Here is a 26,217-nt window from a genome sequence, read left to right as displayed (position 1 = left end):
GAAATTATATACTAACAATTTTTATGCTTTTAATATGGCAAATTTGTGATTCTTAAAGCTTTTATGTGAAGATTCATCCTCCTAAGGCTCCTAATCAAAGAGATCTTGCGACATCCTCGTATAATATCTTGGATAAAAAGCAAATCAGATGGAGCAGTTCATGGTAGTCCTGACATTGCATGTTGTGGAGGAGTGTTCAGAAACTATCAAGCTAACTTTTTATGTCGTTATGCTTCTCATATTGGTGTTTTCTTTGCTCTTCATGATGGGAGCTATCTTAGTATATTTCTTGAAGACTCGGATATAAAGCCTAAAAACCGACTAAATCAAGAATTTTATGCTGTATAGACTAACCCAACACATAAGTGACCAGACGCCAAGAAAATAAATAAAGTAATGAAACCAATAATCACAATCTTCATATTCATTTGAGCTGTCCTTGACATCAACTAGTTTATCAAATAAAATAATTAGATGACTCTAAGCTGTTTTTTTCTCAAAAGAAAAAAACAACTTAAAAGAACCTCACTTTTAACTTTCTAACCATCTCTAATCATATCTAACCATCTCTTAATTTATTTTGCTTCAAACCTTATTGAATAAAAAGGTGACCAAATATTGAACAAATCCACCCTTGAGGTACCCTCCAAAGTCTCTCTATCTCAACTATGATCAATTGCTGTAGCTGTGAGTTGCATGCATTTTCTTCACTTCACATAAATGATGTGTTTTTGTCTTTTCTTTTTTTTATATACAATTTTACACAACTTTGACTATATCATCTATCAATGCTGTTCAAATGGATCCACCCAACATTTATCCTCCTCAACTGCCTTTTCCCAACGTTTTTTGAAAATATCTAATTCATGGTATGATAGCCTCCTTACCTACACCCCCTCAAAAATAATATATTAGTCAGATAAACAAAATTATTGAGATATATAATTAATATAATGTCAAGACACTAAATGAAGAAAGTGACAATTTATACTTATAAATTAATTGTATGGCACAATTTTTTTCATATACAAGAAGAATCTTATCAATATTATATGTAATGGTATGCTAATTGGATAAGCTATTAGTCATTATCATTGATGGTCATAAGTCATTTTCAAACTCTTAAATGATTAAATTGTGTTGGTTATTGTAATAAGCACAAGCCACCTAAAAAAACAAAAATTTCAAAGAGAATATGATTTGGATGTATGTGGCGCTATGATTCTAAATTGGACTAATTGAGGATTGAGTATTAGAAGGTGTGAAACAGCAAAATGAATTTGCTTTTGACATAGGATTGTGTATTTAGTTCTACAGTGACGAAAATTGGTTTCGACTGAATTGGTTTTAGTTAAGTGAGTTTTCAGTAAAATTATTATGTTTGGATACATTCACGTGAAAGTGAGTTGAACAATAAATTTGAGTGAAACAATCGATTTCTAATCTAGAATCTCCAAAAGCATAAAATCAATTTTAAGTCCTCATAATCACTTTTAGTAAAACTTACATCAACTCTGTGATCCTCTTTTTCCTGAGATGAAACTGAAACCTGCAATGCAAGTAACAATTTATAAGTCTCGGTTTCAACTTTCAAGTTAGATAGAATGAAAGATACACATTCTAAATAATAACCATGTTATGAAATTATAATCTTATAATAACTTAAGCAGTTCTGCATAGTTAAAATCTATGATAAAGATAGTACATTTTCTTCCGCAGTCTTCTTATCTATGCCTCCAAGAGTAGGACGATTGTAGTGGACAATGTATTCAGCATCAACAACACCAACATTTTTTGTTCGATCGCCCTATTCATTATACATAAACAAAGTCAGAAGTGTTATCAATTGTGGATCGCGGAAAATAGCAGTTTGTTGAAATTTCACTACACAATATACTGCCGCTATTTGAAAACATTTTGTACTAAACAGTGTATCATAGAATAATAAGAATTCGTTCAAATTCTGCTACGATATAGCCACTATTTGACATAGGCACATAGCATAATGCCGTAATGAGCATATATAACTTGCCTGAGAGCAGTAACCGAGCTGCATATCTAGACCCCATGCATGAACCAAGTCATTCTGTAAAACAAACCACAAACGGTGAGCAAAAATAGTGTTTTACAAAGTAATGCTTTCGCAATGTTGTCAACGGAATTGCAGAAAATAGCAGTTTTATCAAATTCTGCTATGCTTCAATGTTTTCAAATAGTAGCCGCTATAGCAGCTACTATTTGACAACATTTTTTACTAAATGCAAATTCTGCTATAATGTAGCGCTATAGTTGCTGTTTGACAATACTGCTTTGGCAACAACATTAATGGAACAACAATTTGGTGCGCACCTGAATCATGTACCAAACACAACGCCATGCAGCTTTTGAAAAAACAGGAGCCATCACTTCGATCCACCTGAAACAAATAAGCCGATATTTCAACAACTGCATAAAATAAATGGAAATCTATGTTGAATTTGCCAAAAATAAACATTCTTTACCCTGTGCATGGAGGAGCAGTGCTACTTTCGTCACAGCCTTTCCCACCATTAGCCGGTTTATATGTTCTCCTGTGAGCACAATAACCAAAAGTATGTACAACATAAGCATGAGTAAGAACACTTATATCCTAAGAAGCACAGACACCAGGCAGGCACCAGACACGACACAGACATTAACACATCCTACACCAAGACACGCCTAATCTAAGGAGTGACCGTGCTTCATATTTTATATCTAATAGTAACATTAATATTAATCTTCATCAAATGAAGAAATGTGATTATGGACAACCTGTGCACTATTGATCTCCTACCACGCGCAGTAATCTGATGATGAACTTCTGAAAGTTTTGGATCAAGTGCTGGTTGTGATATCTCAAGCCCTTCTTCTTTAACAATCGATATATACCTTGAAAATCATAAAGGAAAAATGTCAAACACTAGTCCATAATGTTTTTGATCGATTAAAATCCAAAGCTTTATGATTGCAATTAAGCAAAAGTGCAAAACTAAAAAGATATTGTACATACTTATCAGGGTGGAAATTTTCAACTCCTAGGTCCTCGTCCCAAAGGAAAATATAATCATATTCTGCAACTATGTCGGGGTGTAAGAAACGCTTCGCAAACCACCTAGTCATTGAAAACATATGCAGCATTCAACGCATATAAGATAACTGAAAAGTTATTCAAAATAATGAAATATGAGTATGAGAAATTAATGTGAAATCATATCAACATCTACCATTTGGTTTGGTCAGGTACCGATATATGAATAACACGATGACTCCATTCGAATATCTTCCATCCGTCGACCATCCCATCATAATGGAAAAGCATCACAATGAAATTACTTTCTAGAAACTGCAATTTGGCGTAGAAAGAGGGTCATGATCCATGGATTAAACAAAGTATTATTAGTAATGAAACATCTTGATAAAAAATCATTAAGGGACCTTCTTGACCATCTTGTTAACTAGATCTTTCTGCTTTATCCCCACCGCCATTGCAAACAAGTTCGATGATGCATTTACCTTAACCTGTTTAAATATAAGAAATTAGTAAACATGAGAAGAAAATTAAGAAACTACATGGGCTACTCAGACACACAAGTGATTAATGAGCTTGAGTTAAGAATGAATCATTCGAGAGAACTCAATCAAGTTCGAATCCTGACTTGAACAATCCTTGTTCGGTCTTTACTTACCTCCCATCCGAACTTCAGATTATCAGGGCCCTTTTCTGTAGGAATAGTAGGTTTAAGACAAAAAATGAAATATAAATAACGACTCAAACGGTATTTCCTCGCACTGTCCTAAAAGTTTTTGTTCATGAATCACTTAATAGACATAAAGATGAGTGGTGAAAGCTAAGTGAAACTCACAACGACATCATTATGAACCTTCTTCGACCTTGCAAGTTCCCATAAAGCTCTCATCTCGAAACTAGAAGTACTTGAGATTATACCTTCAGGTAAAGCCTCACTTCCACTAGGCCTGCATTGCTTCTACTAAACAAGATAAACAGATATAAGCAATAAACCTAAACATTCAAAATAATACATAATCATACAAAACAACCAAAAGTATTAAAAGAAAACAAACCTTGCATTTATCATTAGTTTCCATAGTATTTTTTTGAACAAGAGTTTCCATAGTATTATCTACATCGATTTTGAAGTTTGATAGTTTCTGTGGAACGAAAGGTCACCGTCAAAGTCAAATTCATGGTTTTCTGAAATTTATCTTGAAATAATGATCTATGTACACCCTCCGGTTTCAAATATAAGCAAAAATTGCTTTCCAGATTCATTGAATAATTAATAAATTTGGTCTCAATGAATCTGTTAAACAGCTTTTTGCTTATATTTGTAACCAGATGAAATGTATGTTAATATACCTCTTTGTAGTTTTGTGAGTATAATGAACTTGTCAAAAACAAAACAACAAATGCTAAAAGTGCCGCTGGAAAAATTGCATATAAACATGATTTTTTACTCTTTGAATCAGCAACCAAAACCGTCTGTTCGAAAACATAAACACGAGATTAGATAAATTAATAATTAATCATAACCTATATATCATAGCAGAAAACCAATGGTTAGTTGGTTCGGTGGTGATTGGTGGAACTTGATAGGGATCGAGGACACGGTTCGATCTCCGCAACTGCGATCGGAGGGGACTGAAACCACTTGATTCCAGAACTGAACCTCACGAACCAGATATCATAGCAGAATTGAATAAACACTATTTATCAAATTAGGAATCTATTTATCCAAAAAAATTGTGATTCCTATATTCTTACTAATTGATTAAATAATCAGAACTCAGAAACAAGACGGTTATAAAAATTGAAGAAATTCCTGCCGTGTCTGAGACAGCAGCAGCGTTGAAACTCTTAGGAAGAGTTTGCTACCAATTTGGATCCTACCAGGCTCGAGGGATTAGTAGTCTCACGGTTGCGTGTGGAGATATCAGGCTTATACCAAAAAAAAAAGAAAAAAAAAGACAGAGAATTGAAGGAAAAAACATTACCCGAACAGGTGATGACTTCATGTCTGGCATTGCAAAATTCAGAAAAAACAGGATGATGTTCTGTTTTGTGAATCAAAAAAATCGAAATAAACAACATGCAGTTATTATATTAGAATTATAAACAACAAGAAGAATCAAAGACGGTGATGATCAATGATCATAGATTCATGATTCATAAACGTATAATTCAAATTCGTAAGGTTTAAAATTAAATAAAAAAACGAAGAAAAAAAAAAGATAAAAGATAAACACCTTGTGTTTTTTGTTGATGAAGATTAGAGAGTTATTAGTTGACGAAAGGAGCGGGAAGCGAAAATCGCGGAGTGCAGTGCAGTACCTATGCCACAAACAAACGTGTTTTGTTTCTCTGTTTTTATAGCAAAATACAACGTTGTGTGTTCCTCAAAAAAACACTACGTCACGTATTTTCTCTTCTTTTTCATAAACACAAATCTTAACTTCTTCTTCCGTTATGTATTCTTCTGCCGCTTAGTCTTAGAAATTAATTTAAAATTCAATGACAATGAACTATATTTATGCATTATTCGTCACGTTGAATAGTTTTTTATTTATATTTTTCATTTAAATAATGGGAGTATTTCCTATTGGTGGGGTGATGCACGATACCATGTGTTCAAACTTCATATTTAGTTAGTCAAAACAAAATAAATTAAATTTAGTCAATGAATGAATAAAAAAAACACTTATTTATTTGTGTATATTATTTTGTAAAAAAAAATATTAACCAAACATTCTTTTTGCAAGTTTATGTCCAGCATAGTTTAGTTTAGTTTTTTTAGTTTTCACCACCAGTTTAATCTGGTTCGGGATCAGTTCTGGCGTCAAGTGGTTCCAGCCCTCTCTCAATCGCAGTTACGGGGGATCGAACTGTGGTTCTCCCTACCAAGTTCAGCGTCAATCATCACCAAACCAACTAACCATTAATAACATAGTTTAGTTGATATCATATTATATATGCTTGAGTCACTATTCGAACATAGTATTTTCCAATTATTTACCTCAAGGAGTAAAGTTCTAGCTATGGAATTATTTTATAAAAAAAAATAATAATAACTAGGAAAAAGTGTAATCTTGGAGGGTGTATTGGATTGAGATTTTATGAGACAATTTTGGCAAAAAAAGTCTTGATGATTTTATGAGATTTTGTTGGACTATATTGATTTTGTGAGATTTTAAAGACTTTTTTACAAAGACTTTTTTACAATCAAGATTTTTAACACATGATTTGAATGAATTTTGAGAGATTTTTTCAAAAGACTTTTTTACAATCAAGATTTCATAACACTTTATATATTAGGAAACTTTTGTATATTAGGAAAATTTTAAAAGAATCAATAAATTTTAATAAAAGAAATTATATTTTTTTGGGAATCCAAAGATTTAAAAAAAAACCTTACATTTTTTTTTACGTATATGATTTTTTTTTTTGTACATTTTTATGTATATGTTTCTAATCACCAATAAAAAGGTTATCACCACCACCACCATTGATGGAAAATAGCAGATGAATGGGTGACGAAAAAAATTTGTTTGCCGTTGTAATTAATCAAAACTTTGTAAAAAAGATGTAGAATTTGTTAAAATATTTTTTTGCAAAAAAATATATTTGATAGGTAAAGAAGAAGAAGAAGAAAACCGGTATAATGATGATGAAAGTAAAAAGTCTTGAAGAGTTTGAAAAATTCTCAAGACTTTTGGAGAGATTGTTGAAAAAGTGAACAAAGAAAAGAAGAAAAAATCGGGTGCAGTGATGATGAACTGTGAAAGTAATAAAGAAGAAGAAGAAATTTTATACAGATGAAAGTAAAAAGTCTTGGAGAGTTCAAAAAAGTCTCAAGGCTTTTGGTGAGATTGTTGAAAAAGTTTGTCAAGTGTATTTTCAACTAAAAAGTCTCTCAAAATCCATTTCAAACAAGAATCCATCAAAATCGGTAGACTTTTGAATACCAATGGACATTTTAAAAGTAGGAACAAATCTCAATTGAATACCAACGGATTTTGTTGCCCTGAAAAAAAATCTTATTTGTCTTGATTGAATACCACAAGATTTATTTAACTTTTTTAAAAGTCTTGATTGAATACCTCAAGATTTTTTTGTCATAAAAAAGTCTTTTAAAATCCCATGAAAAAATGTTTCGTTAATAATTTGTCCCAGGAATACAAAGATGACACTTTCTCCTAGTAATTTTTTATTTATTTTTCCTAATTATTTAAAAAATATGTTTGGTTAACATTTAAATTTAAATATTCTTAAAAACCTTTATAATAAGGAGATTAATTGATAATTATACATGAATTTAATTATGGTCCGTTTGAATTAACTTATTTTTGAGCTATGCAAATAAGGTTTTATGTTTATTTATAATTTATAAGTTCTTTTTCATAAACTACCTTGACAAATTTATAGTAATACATAAAAATTAATTTATTTGCATAAGTTATTTTGCATAAGCTCAAAAATAAGCTTCCTTAAAAAAAAAAAAAGCTAATTCAATAATTTTTTTTATAATAATCTAATGGTCTATTTGGATTTGCTTTATTTTTGAGCTTATGAAAATAATTTAAGCAATCAATAGTGTTTTATCTTTCTTCCATATCACTTCACTCATGTATTGTTATTTTGAAACTACTTATATGACATTGAAGAGTTGTGGTTTCTCATTGGGTGTCTTTGTAAACTTTCATTTCCCTAACTGCTTATCATATTTAAACTCTTATAAATATAAATAAATATTATAAATATAGCACGTACACGTTCAATTTGTTAAAAAAAAAAAAAAATTAATTCCTTGATTGGTTGCCTTATATAATTCCTTGATTTGTTCATTATATGTCTTTAATGCAGTACAGCGTGAATTTAGTAAGAATTATTATCTGTACTGATCCAAGCTTATAATGATCCACGCCTATACTGATCCGCGTGAAGAAAAAATTACGATAGGTCATGATCAACAATTTTATTAAGAATATTTTCTTTCTTAAACTATACATATTACCTTAAATTGATAAAAAAAATAAAAAAATACATATTCTTACCTTAGTTATAACTTATAATGATCCGAAAATATGCCTTATAATGATAATGATAATGATCCGAAAATATGCCTTATTAGTTCCGTAAATGTGTTTTTTTTTTTACCCAAAAGAAAAATGAAAAAGTGTTTTTATTGTTGAAGCAAAGAATTATTGTTATCTATCTATTACTTATATGTTTAAGAGTTTTTTTCTCAAGGAAACAAATTTACGTGTCACTTTCTTATGAACTTTAATTTTTATTAATTCAATGTGGCATTATCCTCTCATTCATCATAATCTATGTGGCAACAATTGAGAACATCTTTTCTATATGGCAATTTAGAGAGCATCTTCAATAGAATTTATGTGCGGTACTCATATAAGGAATATTTTTTTTTAGTGTTTTTTCTGAATCAAAATTTAATGCTAATTTACAAATAATCATTCAAAATGAAACAATCGAATACGTTTTAATTTTTTTTAACAACATTACCAATTCTCTTTACAATCATTATGAATTCTTATTATTTATTTTTTTTTACCAATCCATTTTATTTTTTTAGAAAAAAAACTCATTACATATTATTAAGCACACTTGAAAGACACAAAATAAAAAAAAAAATAACAACCGTCAATATAAACTTCAAATATATATTTTTTAGAGAAATAATGTTAACATATTATTATTATTAATACATGCATACAGGTTGCTTTCATCGTAAAATAAATAAACATTAAAAAAAAAATCAATTCCACAAATCAATCAAATGATTTCAACTTATTTTTCTCATTGGAGGATTCTGAGTTGGATAAACTACTTCATTATCTCTTACCAAAAAACTACTGTATTATCGAATTTGACATTTATATTAATTTGAAACTTATTGGAGCAAATATAAACCAACTTAACTCATACTCAAATATCGAATATGATAAAAATCATATGGGGCATAACAACCATTAGTAAATTTTATTTTATCTATTTTTTTACTAACATTAGAAAGTAGTCATGACAATCGACCAACTCCTTATATTTACAAAGATTGGACAAAAGATTATTAGCAAAAACATTAAATTTTTTTTAAAAAAAACAATAAAATACACAAAATAATAAAATGAATAATAACCCAAAACAACAACAACACAATAATAATAATAATAATAATAATAATAATAATAATAATAATAATAATAATAATAATAATAATAATAATAATAATTACAATTAGTACCCCACATTAAATGGATGTAAGTGGATGATGTGGCTAAATGAAAAATTTTCATTGGTTTGTGGATTAGGGTTTAGATAGACAAATCCACAACTATCTAAGATATATATATATATATATATATATATATATACCCTATCCAATATTTAAAAATAATGGATGTGCGGATAAGGGAATACAATTATATAACATTTGTAAACTTGAAACAAATGTCTCCTTAAACTATCATACATATTATTAGTTGTGATATATTAATAGTGTAATCTTTTTTAACATTTACTGTCTATAAAAATTAAACTTTTTTTTAACAATGTTGCTATTTTATTTGTGATTTGATAGTCAATACAATCCTTAAGATTGATATCTGGTTCTTAAACATATTATTACCCTAAATTGAACATAAAAACAATGCATGTTATTATATTCGAAAGTATCATGCCCAAAGATTGACTAATCACATGACTCTAATCTCACCCTTTATTAACAAAGGTCAAATTATTTTGACAATAACAAAGGTCCAATTTAATTAGATTTATTCTTCTCTCACCTTAGTCTCACACGCTTTTCAATATTACCCCCTCGCAAAGCAAAATGCGACTGTGTAAATAGCAAAAAAAAGGGAAAAAGCAATTCGCATCCTATAATGCGAACATTATAAAATCTAATATTTTTGTATCTTTCACCTTTCTTTATAGGATACTTTTGAAGAAAATCTCATTTAATTATAAGTTTTATTTTGTATAGACTGATCCGATACAAAAATTGATATGAAGAAGATTCAAACTTAAAAATCCTGAAAGAAAGAATGCTATAATTTTAGGGGAACATGTGATTTAATCATTTAAATATAATTTTAGCCTCCGCAATTTTTTTTTATAAGCAAATTTTGGATTATATGAAGTACAAAGGGTACTCAACCCTTACAATTCAAGAAACAAACACCTTAGATACATTTGAGACAAGCTAATGGATTGTTACACCAATCGTGGAAAGTAACATTATTATCACACCCTATATGACCTATAAACCAAAACCATGAAATATAAATAATTTGGTTTACTAAAGAAGGAATGTGAACAAAGTCTCCTTTAAATAAAATATTGTTGCGTTTACGCCATAAGCACCGTGTTGTTGCCAACCAATGTGCTTGAACCACTTGCTTTTACATCCTGCTACTAGTTTGCCAAAAAGAGAAAAATGGTTAGAACTATCAGCAAAGGGAATGGCCGATGCTCCCATCCAATTGAAAATCAGACTCCGTATCTTAACAACATCACATGTAAAGAAAAAGTGGTTGATTAAGAAAAAGTGGTTGATGTCTTCCACCTCCTTGAAGCAAAACACACAACATCTCTGCAAAGTTTTTGGTTTAGTCCATGTAAATTTTTTTGTTTGGTTTTAGTCTTTGCAAATTTAAAAAATTGACGGTTTTAGTGTCTCATGACATATGTGGCTCAATATAATCATGACATGTAGTCTAATAAGGTGACTTTAGGAACTTAAATCAAACAACACTATAATTACGAGGACTATTATTATATTTAAACTAATCACTATTATTTATTCTATATCACTATATTTATTTATTAATTATCCAGATCAAAATCAGTTGGATATATAACACACATAAGTCTACTCTGGTCCAATTTTGCCTCGTAGTAACAATTGTAATTGAGATACTCTTATGTATTCACGTGACCAAATAATTTGAATTTGGTCACACTCACAAAACAATTTAAAAAGAAAATATTATTTAATTATTTTTTAAATACTTTTTTCACTTTTGTGAGTGTAATCAAATCTAAATTATTTGATCACACAAGAATATTATTATTTTTTGTTTATAATAAACCTTTGGTTCCTAGGGAAAAGAAGCTCTAGTAGTCCAAAGTTCGGCTGCGAGGTAAGTAAAATCTGACTAAGAAATTGTTCAATCCAAGAATCGAAAAGGAGTTCATGGTTAGAAAATCTCATTTTATATATGCATCGGTATATAAATCCCAAACACTATTCACATAGGTTGAATTATCTTACAAGAAAAAAAAAATTACAATTTTAAAAATAATAAAAGTAAAAAGAAAAGAGAAGTATAAAATAGTGGATGATGATGGTGTATAAAACCCTTGAGAGAAGAAAGTACTATACAATTACAGTTACAGTGAGTGAACCAAGAGAACTTTAACACAATCACAGAGAGAGGCACAAACACACACACACACAAAGGTACTCTTTCTATTTTTCTTATCGTTTCTTCGCCCAAACAGATTCAATTTCTGGTTTCAGAATATAATAAGATTTGGAACAAAGTTTCGCTTTCTCAACTGTTTCACCGATATACACAAATAATTGCTTTAAGCTTGTGTTCTTCGTTTTTTTGTTGTTGCAGGTTTCTTCCTACAAATTTGAATCATGTCTTGGTGTACCATTGAGTCTGATCCTGGTATACCCCACTCACTCAATTAATTTTGGTGTTTTTAATTGAAATTTTTGATTAATTTTGTGCCTAGGGTTTAGGGTTTTATTGATTTCAATTTTAATTTTCTTCTCAGGTGTATTTACAGAACTTATTCAGCAAATGCAAGTGAAAGGGGTGCAGGTAATTTTGTAGGATATTTCTTTATTTTTTTGTTTTTTTTTTTAATTTTCCTCATTGTTTTTAGCCTTTTTCTGGTGTAGTGTTTATTTTTGTTTCCTCTTTAGGATATTTAATTTGCTTGGTATGCTTATTGGGAACTTTTAAAATCAACATTAGGGGATATTAAAGTACTTTTTTTTGGTATTTTTTTTTAGGTTAACTTTTTTTTGGTATTGTTATTTATAAGTATGATTGACGTGACACATGACATGTCGACACCGATAATAATTTGAGAAAATGACATAATTCAACGTAACTATATATGTCAGTGTCATGTCAGACACGGGAACACGCCTAATCTGAGTAGTGTCCCTACTTCATAGGATGCATCATAAGTTCATAACACTCCTAAAGAAAGTAAATAACTGGTTGGAGAGTAGAAAGAGAATACTTATGAAACACTGATGTAGACACGAACATGACACTGGTAATAATCTGGGGAAATGAAATAATTAAATGTAATCACACTGTCGGTGTCGGACACGTGTCGAACACCCCTTTTAGCCGGTTGTGGGTGAGGAGGGATTCGAACCCCCGACACCGTGGTTCGTAGCCACATGCTCTAATCCTCTGAGCTACAGGCCCCACCCTGTCTCGACTAGACCTGTTCCCCGGAGTACCTTACATGAAACCTTTCTTCTCCCTAGCAATTTTTGTTTAAGAAGATGTGAAAGTGCCCCCTCTCTCTATAAGAAAAAGAATTGTGCGTTCTGAGGTGTGAAGTGGGAGAGATTTGATTTGATAATTGGGGTTTTGAATAAGACGAGGACACACTTGGATTAGAAGTGTCAATGCTACAAAGGAGAATACTCTAATAGGGAGAGTGTAAAATGTCCTGTAAAATATATTTGAAATAAAAGAGGATATGGCTAGGAATAAGAGCAAAGGCTGCACAGTCTCTTTTCAGATGGTAACTGTCTTGAATTAGCCATGTTCAAAACACCAGATTTAAGAAATTAAACAACCACCCCACGGAAATTTTTGTAGAAAAGCTATTTCCTTGAAGATGCTAGCATTTTAATCTGATCAAGTTCACCAAATAATTAAGATAAACAGCACTTTGTCTTTAAAGTTTAAAGTATGACTCCTCGATTTCTACAAAGTCTTAATAAACGAACCTTTTGAAACCCCTCTGAAACAGAACACAATACACTGTTCACAGAAAGTCTTCAAAGATAGTCCTGTGGTATTTGAATTTGAATTTAAATAAGAGTAAATCTTCAATCTGGTCATAAATTATCACTCTCCTATCCGGTCCTTGAACTATAGAAATATAATAATCAATCACTAAACTATTCAATAGATAAAAAGGACAAAAAGTGATAGTTCACGGACTTACTTGATAGATTTGGAATAGTTTAGGACTATTTCTTACATTTCTATTGCTCAGGGACCAAATGAGAGAGTGATAGTTTATGCACCAAATTTAAAGTTCACTCTTAACAATACACGGATGCATGGCAGTGTAATTTTGTAATAGATCCAAAATGTGTATTTAAATTTACAACTGAAGTGATGGAGGAGGTGAAATTATATACAATGAGATTTCTCATAGAAGTGCTATTCACTGGTGGTTCCTCTTTAGATAAGTAATCAATAGATAAAAATAGGGCAGCTTGGCGCTATGTATCTTCTGCCATGATGGAATTCATGGAAGGGTTGGACCTTTTATGGATCTATTGTATGTTGATAGCTTTACCTCTAATGCATTTGCAAGAGGTTCCCATGCATTATTCGTCACATAGTTGCAACTATTATTGTTTTGCCAAAGTTCCTCTTCAAGCATGAAGCATAGATAGAAAATGAAAATTACGGGCCTGTTTGATTTATTTGAGAAAACATTTTCATTTTGATTTTGTTTCTTGTTTTGAATTAATTGCATGAGAAATAGTTAAAACAATAAAAAATTGCGTTCATTGTTTTGTTACAGATGTATGAAAATAGGAAATAAAACTTGATGCTTTCGTAAATAAAAGAGAACATAAGAAACAAAAATTCAATACAAATTTTCTTGCTGTAAACGAGTCCTAAAATGTAGAAGGGGATATAACATACCTTTCCATCTACATCTCTTCCAGCTTTCCAGAAACGCTTGTACCTTGTGCATGGCAGTTCTTGGGCACGAGTTAAGTACACCGTTGATTGCTATTTCTTGCTGATTCAGAATACAATTCATTGAATCCAATCTGGGATAGTTACAAACCAAATCTGAAAATTATTGATTTGAACTGTTCTACTGACATTTCTTTCTTTTTCAATTTATTGACATACAAAGTATTTCAATTTGTGATCCAAAATGCTTCTGTAAATATCAGTCTTTTGTTAAATTAGTTTTTCTTTATCTGAGTCCAGTTAATTTTTTTTGTATATGCTACCCTCATGCTAGATATGTCATGGCAGGTTGAGGAGCTGTATTCATTGGACCCCGACGCTCTCAATAGCCTTAGGTTAGTGTACTTTCTCAGTTGGCCTTGAACTTTTAACGACAGTTATTGGTTGTGTGATATTTAATTAATGACTATTTTTATGCTCTCTCTATGGGGATTTCACACTCAATTACAGGCCTGTATATGGGTTGGTTTTTCTTTTCAAGTGGCGCCCAGGAGAAAAGGATGACCGTGTTGTAATCAAAGATCCCAACCCTAACTTATTTTTTGCTAGCCAGGTTACTATCTTTTAAGAATTAAATACCAAAATCATCATTTCTGTATAATTTTATGGTTTAACTAATCTTATGGATTCATTTGTAGGTAATTAATAATGCTTGTGCTACCCAGGCGATCTTGTCTATTCTTATTAATTCACCGGATATTGACATTGGTCCAGAGTTGACAAAATTGAAAGAATTTACTAAGAACTTTCCGCCTGAGCTCAAAGGTTTGGCTATCAATAATAGTGAGGCCATACGTACAGCCCATAATAGCTTTGCAAGACCAGAACCTTTTGTCCCTGAAGAGCAAAAGGCTGCTGGCAAAGATGATGATGTTTACCACTTTATAAGCTATCTACCCGTTGATGGAGTATTGTACGAGCTTGATGGATTGAAGGAGGGTCCTATCAGCCTTGGTCAGTGTGCTGGTGGGCAAGGTGATATGGAATGGCTTAAGATGGTGCAACCTGTGATCCAGGAACGCATTGAAAGGTATTCGCAAAATGAGATAAGGTTTAATCTCCTTGCAATCGTCAAGAACAGAAAAGAGGTGTATACTTCCGAGCTGAAGGAACTTCAGAAGAGAAGGGAGCGAATTTTGCAGCAGCTGGCTGCATCAAAGTCTGAGAGACTGGTGGACAATAGCAGTTTTGATTTACTGAACAACTCTCTCTCTGAGGTGAATGCTGGGATTGAAGCTGCTACTGAGAAGATCTTAATGGAGGAAGAAAAATTCAAAAAATGGAGGACAGAGAATATTCGTAGGAAACACAATTACATACCCTTTTTGTTTAACTTTCTAAAGATTCTTGCTGAGAAGAAGCAGTTGAAGCCCCTCATTGAGAAGGCCAAGCAGAAAACAAGCAGTTCTCGGTGAACAAGGCTGTCAGCTTATAGACGAGGATCACCATATATATCATGTTGCACTTGATTTTATATTTAGCATTTTGTTGAGTACTGATGCACAAGCTTTTTCCTATCCAAGGTTACTCTACCCTGTTTAGTATAGATTCTAGTGAATCTTTCGTCTGGATTTAATAATATACTTTATCAGGATATTAATTGAAGCTTCAAAACTCTCTCTCTCTCTCTCTCTCTCCAGGTGAAATCAGTGACAATATTCAGGATGTGATTGGCGGGATCCTCTTGCATTGCTTCTTTATCTGCTGGATATGACTAACTATAGTGTTATCTACTTATTAAATAATGTGAGGTCTTGAGTCTTGACCCTCTCATGTCTGAATTGGATAGTGATCAGTAACTGATAACTCCTTCATTCTTAAGTTTTTTTGTTCTCCAATCACCTTTGCTTTAAGTCTGTAAATTGTCTGCTCTCATTTTGGATGCATGATTTCATCTCATGATGTATGTGAATACTGCTTGATGAGCATGTTACATGCCTGATGCGGCGTTTTGGATGCAGCTTTGCAAGCCTTTTAAGCATACACTTGCATGCAAAACTTTGGTTTCAAAAGAGAACATATGTTATTCTACTTTATACACCAATATGCTTTCATGTTTTTTTGTAGCTTTAATCTAATATGGATCATACCCTATCCTATGTGAAGTAAACCATGTGTTAAGTGTTTTTGGGAAAGTGAGTTTTAAGTAAGATAATTACCGGGGATTTCTACATAGAAGGAATGTATCAGAGAAAGAAGAAAGTATACTGAAGAAGAAATGTTTTTGTCATATAGAAGAGGTTAGTGCAACAGGGAAAGTTGTACGTTATGTGCAAATAAAATACTGAGTAATGTTTAACATAAATAAATATATTTTTTTGACTTTTTTGTTTTGTTTTGAGAAGTATATTTTTTTTACTTAAAAACACATAAAATTTGTCCGGTGATTTTAGCTCAATTGACAGGATATTACAAATTATTCATCTTTAAAAAGGTGGAATTCTAGCCACTAGATTACTTGACAATTTTTTTTTAAATAAATAAAATAACTTTCTTTGTGCATAAATAATCTGATGTTTATTATAAAAACATAAATAAAATAATTATTTTTTCGAACGGACAATCTTCTTCTCTCTCGGTGCCGGGTCTCGAACCAAGTTTCTCTAGGTTGTGGACATTATTATATTTATGATTTCCTTTTTCGAATGGACATTATTATATTTACCATTTTATTTTTAGACATTATTATATTTATTTTTAGACAATCTTTTATTTATTTATTATATTTTATTTTTAGACATTATTATATTTATTTTTCGAATGAAAAATCTAATCTAATTAAATAAAATAATTTCCTTTTCCCTCAAAAAATAAATATAATAATGTCTAAAAAGAGTTTAAAGACTAAATTAAACTCTACATCATAATAAAAAAGTGCGGTTTAGTGCGGTGATGTGGCGGAAAACATGATTAATGTTGATTAATCATGTAAAATTATTTTAGAGTGTCAAAGGTGCATATTTTTTTTCTCATCAATAAAATCACAAATATCACAAATAAGTAACTTAGATACATGTTTCAAATTTTGTTGCAAGTAATTGGGAACTCAGAACCCTAACTCCTTCAATATGAGTATCACCCAATTCGCCATGGTATGTTAATCTTTTCTCACTCTTCCCCCAATTTCAATTTTGCTTTCTCTCTTGCTCTGTACTATGTTCTGTTAATTGTACTCAATTGCATAATTTACCGTGAAGTTACAAACTTTCTGTCTACTATGTTCTTTTAATTAAACCCAATTGCATTATTTACTGTAAAGTTACAAACCTTAGAACCCTAAGCTAAGTTTGGTGATGGTATTGAAATTCCATGTTTTGTGTCAATTTGGTATCATGTGTGATGATGATGATTTTGCTTTGTCTTTCAAGTTATTTGAACTTGTATGGCACTGTGCAGCATTTTTCTTTAGAAGGGTTTTTTCATGCCATGTGTTTAAACTTTCAAATTAAGTTTTACTCATAGTACTAAGACTAAGAGTTTAATGGCGGTCAGTGTAAAATAGTTTTACACTGACATCCGATGAGAACTCATGATACTACTACGTAATTCCTCTTGGTAGCTGCAATCTAAAAATAACCGCAAAATTCTGGATTTTTCGTTGGACGATAGTGTAACGATAGTTTATAGTCACAAACTTAGTGCATGTCGCCTTTTCTCTAATACTAATGTATATATATGTGTATATATTTTAGGTTGAAGAGTTGGCTTTTCTTGTGAAGGTCTGAAGGACAATCTTCCTTGTAAGCATCTAGTTCTTACAATGGAAGAACGTTTAGTTAACTATCTGCAGGCTGAGGACACAAGGTAACCTTTATGAGATGGGTTTTGAGTGTTTTTTAACTGTTTAGGCGGCTTGTTTATTAATTCAAGCCATCACTATATGGGTCAGGGAAGTTAAAGGTTTAGTTAATGAAACCATGGTTATCAATATCTTACGATACATGTGAGTCATATCTCGATTCAATGCTAAGTTAACTCCAATCGATACAAATCTTTAGTGTGTATCTATTTAGATATGGAACCAATCTTAAATCCCAATTCATTATGAGGAATCCCGAATCTCTATTAATGATGTACTTATCTCTAACATTATTACGGACAAATTTTAGCTCTCAATGGATCCTTACAATTTGCTTTTTGCTCCTTTTACTTTCTTTCAATCTTTGTGTTTTTATCTTTTAGGTTTCAAAAGACATAGGAGAGATGGTTTTAAACAATATTGTTATGTTTTTGTCAAAGTTTCTTTCTGTAATCAGCTGAAATTATACTTTTCATGTCCTCTATGTTTACCTTTGTGGCTCATAAAATGAAGTAGTTTAATACACTGAAACTTTAAAATACAGCACCACAATCTTACATGGTTTTAAATTAAATGCAATGGTTTTTGTAATATAGTTGTATAAATCTTGTTAGCAAACAAGGGTTGACTTATATGTGCAAACTGCGTTAAGTGTATATACAGGCCTTTTGAGTGCGGCTCTAAGTTTGGTTGGTCATTTGTAGCATATGATTTTGTAGCTGCCTTTTGTGCCAATTTATCATTTGCATGCTGCTGTACTTGTTTAAGTTTCCCTGGTACCATCTATGATTTCGAACACAGACACAAACACTGGACACAACTAAACCTAGGACTGTCGATGCTTCAGAGTTTACCATACATGATGTTTCTTAATATCTGTGTTTATTGAATATAGTTCAGATGGGATCTTGGAGTTGGAGCCGATGAACTCTTACAACCGTCATCTCTTGCATCGCCTTGCTGAGATATTTGGGTATTTTTCTTGATTTCATTTTAACACTACAAGAAAACAAGGTATTACTGGCGGCCAAAAGCCCTCAATAATGCACAAATTTCGTCAAAATTGCATGCATTACTGACGGCCATGGGCCCTCTGCAATTAGCTCGCCGGTATTGTTTACTGGCGGCCCAGGACCGTCAATAACGTTACTGACGGCCTGGAGCCGCCAATAATGCCCAACGGTCAATTCAAAAGGCATGGTCATTTGTGACGGCCTGCAGCCGCCAATAACGGAATTCGAGGGTGAATTCCTGGCGGACTGCAGCCGTCGGTAATGTTAAACGAATTAAAAAAAAATTAATAATTTAATTATTTAAAAATCAATATTAATATTGATTTTTAAATAATTAAATTATTAATTTTTTTTTAAAATTCTAGTTTTAATAATTTAATTTTTTTAAAAAAATATACTGCATAATAAATAATTAAAAAATATTAAATATAATTTTATTTTTACAAAAAAATATTAAAATTTAATTAAAAGCATAATATAAATACTTAACATAAGCATAATTAAACTTAACAATAATATTGTCATTACAAGCAAGCATAATTAAACATACCATCATAAAAAGAAAACAATTAAACATAATAAATTGTCGTTATGTTATACAAATAATTAAATCAACAACAGATAATTAAGATTACACATCAAGGTCGGTCAGGCGGCTGATCTAGTGGTCGCTTCCCCTTGCCACGGTATGTTGGCTCACGCTGCCTTCCTTGGCCTCGGCCTCTACCTCCCTCATTTATTCTGAATGGGGGGAGTGTCGCTCGCGGAGGTCGTGCCACAGGCCTATGAACGAAGTTGGCTTGATTCGGGAAGAAGTTGTCTTGGGGTTGATTGGGGTTGTCATGTGGGATTATGAAGTCTTGTTGATATGGATTTGATGATCTCTGTCGATGGTATTCGGTGAAAGCAGTTTGTTGATTATTTCTACCGCTTCCGCCACTACTGCTTCCACTTGTTTGCCCAACAGGATCAAAAAATTGCAAATGAATTGGATCAATAAGCATTTGACTCATATCCTTTATGCTCATACTCAGTACTGGATCACCCTCTCGGTACTCCGGCAGCTGATTCAAATTGACAATGCTATTCAAATCCGGTCGATATTCTTGTTCACCGGCATTTTGATTTTGTCGTGCCGATCCCTGAGATGATGATCCAACCCCCGCCGCCGCCCTCTGCTGCGCAAAGTATTCCTGCAAACGAAGTTCAACCCGTTGGTCCACCCGCTGATCAAATGTTGCTTCGTACTCTTCGCGAAATTCTTCTCGATACGTGGCCCTCATTCGCGCTAGATACTCATCATCGGTTTCCTCTCTTTGAGCTGGCCGAGAGCGTCCTGTACTCATACTAGATGAAGATGTGTAACTGACATCTCTCAAACCAGTTGGGTCACTTTCATATAAAGAAGATGTACACCCAGCAGCGAATTTGCGACCTCGATTCGCACCACCAGCATTCTTAACAAAAGCCAACGACATCTTGTTTCGACGAACCTCATCATTATCTCGCCTATGAGGTGGTAGTCTTTGTTGGTTGGCATTATATTCTTCAGCCCAAATTTGCGTCAACCTCTACAATAAATTAAAAAATAATTATAATTAATTATAATATTTAAATATAATTATAATGTTTAAAAAATAATGTTATAAGAAATAAATAATATATATAAATACTTACCGAAACTTCTTGCACCCTTGCCCCCGTCCATTCACCGGATTCTGCATACTTGTGCATCAGGTCATTCATTTCCATAAAGGTGGGTGGACGACCAAATTGTTGAATGAACTCAAGGCGAAGTGTTCCGGCAGATTTCGAACCTCCAGAGTGTACGCATGCACGATTGGCTTCATCAGTATTTCTGTTGTTTTTGTTCTTCTGACACTTTGCCTTATACTCTTCCTCTTCCCATCTGAGGCACAACAGAGGGTATGAATTACCAGCGAGCCAGAGTGGTGGTTTTGAAGGATCCTTTTTAACCTTTTTCCGTGCTTCAAAAAATAAGGTCGACAGACGCTTGGTGACTTTTTTGTTGAATATAGCCTCAATAGTCGCTGTGTGGTGATTTAGCCAAGTTACTTGCGACTACGAAAAATAAAGAAAAATTGTTAATAAATTAGTAAATATATGTTTAGTAACAAAATTGATTGAATAAAAAAGTGATTATAAATAAAAACGTACTCTTAAGCCATTCCAAAATTGTTGATATCCACGTTCATCTGCCCTGACCTCCGTCCAGTTGAGATATGGAGCTTGGAATTTGGATTTCAATGCATTATTGATTGCCTTCGTCGCCGCATTTTGGGGTTGCAAACTGCACAAAAATGAATTAAAACAATATATATATATATATATATATATATATATATATATATATATATATATATATATATATATATATATTAGTTAAGAATAATAATCATATATATCCAATTAATTTATTAAACACAAATTCTTAATAATAATTAACTTACTCTGTGGCGGTATATGGCATGATGATGGGTCTATCATACCGGTCAACCAACAATTCATTTTGAGGAGCTAGAAGTGCAATTTCGGCAATTTCCTCATCCTCGTGGTCATCATCGTCGTCGTAGGAGTCGTACTCCTCTTCCACACCATCTACAGTTCGAGACTTTGGCATACCCTCCAAGTATCGATTACGAACAACGCGGCGGGATAAAGCACGTCTACGTCCTCCGCGTCCGCGTCCTCCGCGTCCGACGCCCGGTGGTGGTGAAATATCATCAATGTCATCATCAACATTGTCATCATCGAAATTTTCTTCATCTGGATTCATCTATAATAAAGAAATATATGACAAATATATATATATATATATAATTAATTAAGAAATACATGATAAATATATATATATATATATATATATATATATATATATATATATATATATATATATATATATATATATATATTGTTTTATAATTCATCATCATTAAACGATAAACAAATGCAACCAAAAACAAATATTCAAGTACAACGATTAATATTATTACAACGCGAGTAACTATATTATAAAATTAATTGTCATCCCAATCTGATACATCTTCATCATCACTGCCTTCATCATCACCATTAGCTTCGACGTCCTCTTCATCAACATCACCATCAGAAGGTACTTCTTCGGCTTCTTGTACACAAAGTTGATTAAAAGTTTCAACTGCAATGACATCAAAGCTAATGGTGATGATGAAGACAGTGATGATGAAGATGTATCAGATTGGGATGACAATTAATTTTATAATATAGTTACTCGCGTTGTAATAATATTAATCGTTGTACTTGAATATTTGTTTTTGGTTGCATTTGTTTATCGTTTAATGATGATGAATTATAAAACAATATATATATATATATATATATATATATATATATATATATATATATATATATATATATATATATATTTTTTGTCTTGTATTTCTTAATTAATTATATATATATATATTTGTCATATATTTCTTTATTATAGATGAATCCAGATGAAGAAAATTTCGATGATGACAATGTTGATGATGACATTGATGATATTCCACCACCACCGGGCGTCGGACGCGGAGGACGCGGACGCGGAGGACGTAGACGTGCTTTACCCCGCCGCGTTGTTCGTAATCGATACTTGGAGGGTATGCCAAAGTCTCGAACTGTAGATGGTGTGGAAGAGGAGTACGACTCCTACGACGACGATGATGACCACGAGGATGAGGAAATTGCCGAAATTGCACTTCTAGCTCCTCAAAATGAATTGTTGGTTGACCGGTATGATAGACTCATCATCATGCCATATACCGCCACAGAGTAAGTTAATTATTATTAAGAATTTGTGTTTAATAAATTAATTGGATATATATGATTATTATTCTTAACTAATATATATATATATATATATATATATATATATATATATATATATATATATATATATATATATATATATATATTGTTTTAATTCATTTTTGTGCAGTTTGCAACCCCAAAATGCGGCGACGAAGGCAATCAATAATGCATTGAAATCCAAATTCCAAGCTCCATATCTCAACTGGACGGAGGTCAGGGCAGATGAACGTGGATATCAACAATTTTGGAATGGCTTAAGAGTACGTTTTTATTTATAATCACTTTTTTATTCAATCAATTTTGTTACTAAACATATATTTACTAATTTATTAACAATTTTTCTTTATTTTTCGTAGTCGCAAGTAACTTGGCTAAATCACCACACAGCGACTATTGAGGCTATATTCAACAAAAAAGTCACCAAGCGTCTGTCGACCTTATTTTTTGAAGCACGGAAAAAGGTTAAAAAGGATCCTTCAAAACCACCACTCTGGCTCGCTGGTAATTCATACCCTCTGTTGTGCCTCAGATGGGAAGAGGAAGAGTATAAGGCAAAGTGTCAGAAGAACAAAAACAACAGAAATACTGATGAAGCCAATCGTGCATGCGTACACTCTGGAGGTTCGAAATCTGCCGGAACACTTCGCCTTGAGTTCATTCAACAATTTGGTCGTCCACCCACCTTTATGGAAATGAATGACCTGATGCACAAGTATGCAGAATCCGGTGAATGGACGGGGGCAAGGGTGCAAGAAGTTTCGGTAAGTATTTATATATATTATTTATTTCTTATAACATTATTTTTTAAACATTATAATTATATTTAAATATTATAATTAATTATAATTATTTTTTAATTTATTGTAGAGGTTGACGCAAATTTGGGCTGAAGAATATAATGCCAACCAACAAAGACTACCACCTCATAGGCGAGATAATGATGAGGTTCGTCGAAACAAGATGTCGTTGGCTTTTGTTAAGAATGCTGGTGGTGCGAATCGAGGTCGCAAATTCGCTGCTGGGTGTACATCTTCTTTATATGAAAGTGACCCAACTGGTTTGAGAGATGTCAGTTACACATCTTCATCTAGTATGAGTACAGGACGCTCTCGGCCAGCTCAAAGAGAGGAAACCGATGATGAGTATCTAGCGCGAATGAGGGCCACGTATCGAGAAGAATTTCGCGAAGAGTACGAAGCAACATTTGATCAGCGGGTGGACCAACGGGTTGAACTTCGTTTGCAGGAATACTTTGCGCAGCAGAGGGCGGCGGCGGGGGTTGGATCATCATCTCAGGGATCGGCACGACAAAATCAAAATGCCGGTGAACAAGAATATCGACCGGATTTGAATAGCATGGTCAATTTGAATCAGCTGCCGGAGTACCGAGAGGGTGATCCAGTACTGAGTATGAGCATAGAGGATATGAGTCAAATGCTTAATGATCCAATTCATTTGCAATTTTTTGATCCTGTTGGGCAAACAAGTGGAAGCAGTAGTGGCGGAAGCGGTAGAAATAATCAACAAACTGCTTTCACCGAATACCATCGACAGAGATCATCAAATCCATATCAACAAGACTTCATAATCCCACATGACAACCCCAAGACAACTTCTTCCCGAATCAAGCCAACTTCGTTCATAGGCCTGTGGCACGACCTCCGCGAGCGACACTCCCCCCATTCAGAATAAATGAGGGAGGTAGAGGCCGAGGCCAAGGAAGGCAGCGTGAGCCAACATACCGTGGCAAGGGGAAGCGACCACTAGATCAGCCGCCTGACCGACCTTGATGTGTAATCTTAATTATCTGTTGTTGATTTAATTATTTGTATAACATAACGACAATTTATTATGTTTAATTGTTTTCTTTTTATGATGGTATGTTTAATTATGCTTGCTTGTAATGACAATATTATTGTTAAGTTTAATTATGATTATGTTAAGTATTTATATTATGCTTTTAATTAAATTTTAATATTTTTTTGTAAAAATAAAATTATATTTAATATTTTTTAATTATTTATTATGCAGTATTTTTTTTTTAAAAAAATTAAATTATTAAAACTAGAATTTAAAAAAAAAAATAATAATTTAATTATTTAAAAATAAAAATCAATATTAATATTGATTTTTAAATAATTAAATTATTAATTTTTTTTTAATTCGTTTAACATTACCGACGGCTGCAGTCCATCAGGAATTCACCCTCGAATTCCGTTATTGGCGGCTGCAGGCCGTCACAAATGACCATGCCTTTTGAATTGACCGTTGGGCATTATTGGCGGCTCCAGGCCGTTAATAACGTTATTGACGATCCTGGGCCGCCAGTAAACAATACCAGCGAGCTAATTGCAGAGGGCCCATGGCCGTCAGTAATGCATGCAATTTTGACGAAATTTGTGCATTATTGAGGGCTTTTGGCCGCCAGTAATACCTTGTTTTCTTGGAGTGATAACCACGCGGTTTAGAGGCAACACCACCTACAACCTCAACCTTTGGAATATCTTTCACTTTGTTCCAGACTTGTCGGGATGTCAAATAATCTGGTGGATCACGAGTCTCGGTCTCACCATGATCAAAAGCATTTTTATTTTTTCTAAACGGATGATCAGTAGGCAAGAACCGACGATGACAGTCAAACCAAGTAGCCTTCCCACCATTGTGTAACCAAAACGCTTTGGTGTCCATCATGCAAATAGGACATCATAGTTTACCATGTGTCCCCCATCCAGACAACATCCCATATGCAGGAAAATCATTAATGGTCCTCTCATATTGAAATTTCGTTTTTGATTGATATCATACGTCGCAACACCGTTCCACAATCTTTTCAAATCATCAATCAAAGGTTGTAAATAGATATCAATACCAACAGTTGGACTAGATGGGCCTGGTATTACAGCGGCTAAAAACATGTAAGGCTTTGACATGCACATGTCAGGAGGAAGATTGTACGGGGTAACCAGAACAGACCAACATGAATATGGAGTGGCTGATACTTGAGTATATGGTGTAAATCCATCTGAGCATAACCCAAGTCGGACATTCCGTGGCTCCGAAGCAAATTCGGGATAAACTTGATCAAAATGCTTCCAAGCCATTCCATCAGAAGGATGTCGCAACTCACCTGACATTTTTCTCCTTTCATAGTTTTCACGATGCCATGTCATTTTACTGGCAGTTTGCATCGATGCATACAACCTTTGTAACCTTGGTATTATGGGTAAATAGAACATCGCCTTTCTTGGGATTTGCTTCCTTCTGACTGACCGTGAATTTCTTGTTACACGATATCTTGGTTCTTGACAAAATTTACATTCAAGTAATGCACCGTCAGCTACACCAAATTCGTTGTTATAGTACAACATACACCCGTTAACACAACAGTCAATTCTCTTCGCTCCGAGTCCTAACTTTGCAACCAATTGTCTTGCTTCATAATAATTTTTTGGCAAATCAAGAGGGCGGTCTATTGTTATATCCAACATCAGTTTCATTATCAAG

At 32.8% G+C, this 26,217-nt stretch overlaps 3 protein-coding genes and 1 non-coding gene across 9 annotated transcripts in view; 2 read left to right on the top strand and 2 right to left on the bottom strand.

The window, feature by feature from the left end:
• Positions 1-366: 366 nt before the first annotated feature.
• Positions 367-5,541, bottom strand: LOC123884322. The gene is made up of 15 exons (XM_045933402.1): positions 5,287-5,541; positions 5,035-5,094; positions 4,400-4,522; positions 4,105-4,191; positions 3,885-4,007; positions 3,457-3,540; positions 3,246-3,364; positions 3,032-3,133; positions 2,794-2,910; positions 2,502-2,570; positions 2,350-2,416; positions 2,033-2,086; positions 1,706-1,807; positions 1,508-1,549; positions 367-887 (listed from the first exon to the last, which is right to left on the bottom strand). Exons 2-15 carry the CDS (start codon positions 5,062-5,064, stop codon positions 786-788), a joined length of 1,221 nt encoding a protein of 406 aa, XP_045789358.1. The 5' UTR covers positions 5,065-5,094; positions 5,287-5,541; the 3' UTR covers positions 367-785.
• A 5,827-nt stretch (positions 5,542-11,368) lies between these two features.
• Positions 11,369-15,592, top strand: LOC123885783 (ubiquitin carboxyl-terminal hydrolase 2-like). The gene is made up of 6 exons (XM_045935106.1): positions 11,369-11,522; positions 11,686-11,739; positions 11,849-11,895; positions 14,335-14,381; positions 14,497-14,599; positions 14,685-15,592. Exons 2-6 carry the CDS (start codon positions 11,709-11,711, stop codon positions 15,459-15,461), a joined length of 1,005 nt encoding a protein of 334 aa, XP_045791062.1. The 5' UTR covers positions 11,369-11,522; positions 11,686-11,708; the 3' UTR covers positions 15,462-15,592.
• Positions 12,446-12,524, bottom strand: TRNAR-ACG. The gene has a single exon. It is a non-coding gene; the product is annotated as a tRNA-Arg (tRNA).
• A 1,462-nt stretch (positions 15,593-17,054) lies between the features above and the next one.
• Positions 17,055-26,217, top strand: part of LOC123907036 (R3H domain-containing protein 1-like) — a 29,900-nt gene continuing 20,737 nt past the window's right edge. For 2 of the 6 annotated variants that reach the window (XM_045957111.1, XM_045957127.1), the window contains exons 1-3: positions 17,055-17,138; positions 17,739-17,850; positions 18,741-18,818. In XM_045957111.1, the coding sequence (XP_045813067.1) occupies positions 17,807-17,850; positions 18,741-18,818 (122 nt within the window). In that variant the 5' untranslated portion in view covers positions 17,055-17,138; positions 17,739-17,806. Of the gene's footprint in view, positions 17,139-17,738; positions 17,851-18,740; positions 18,819-22,840; positions 22,974-23,069; positions 23,475-23,580; positions 24,686-26,217 lie in introns of those variants that run through there. The other 4 variants (XM_045957105.1, XM_045957115.1, XM_045957124.1 and 1 more) reach the window with 4 other exon arrangements.

This window comes from Trifolium pratense, linkage group LG1 (assembly GCF_020283565.1).
Source record: "Trifolium pratense cultivar HEN17-A07 linkage group LG1, ARS_RC_1.1, whole genome shotgun sequence".
Classification (NCBI taxonomy): domain Eukaryota; kingdom Viridiplantae; phylum Streptophyta; class Magnoliopsida; order Fabales; family Fabaceae; genus Trifolium; species Trifolium pratense.
The sequence above is the reverse complement of the archived record's forward strand: the minus strand, read 5'-3'. Positions and strand labels throughout refer to the sequence as shown.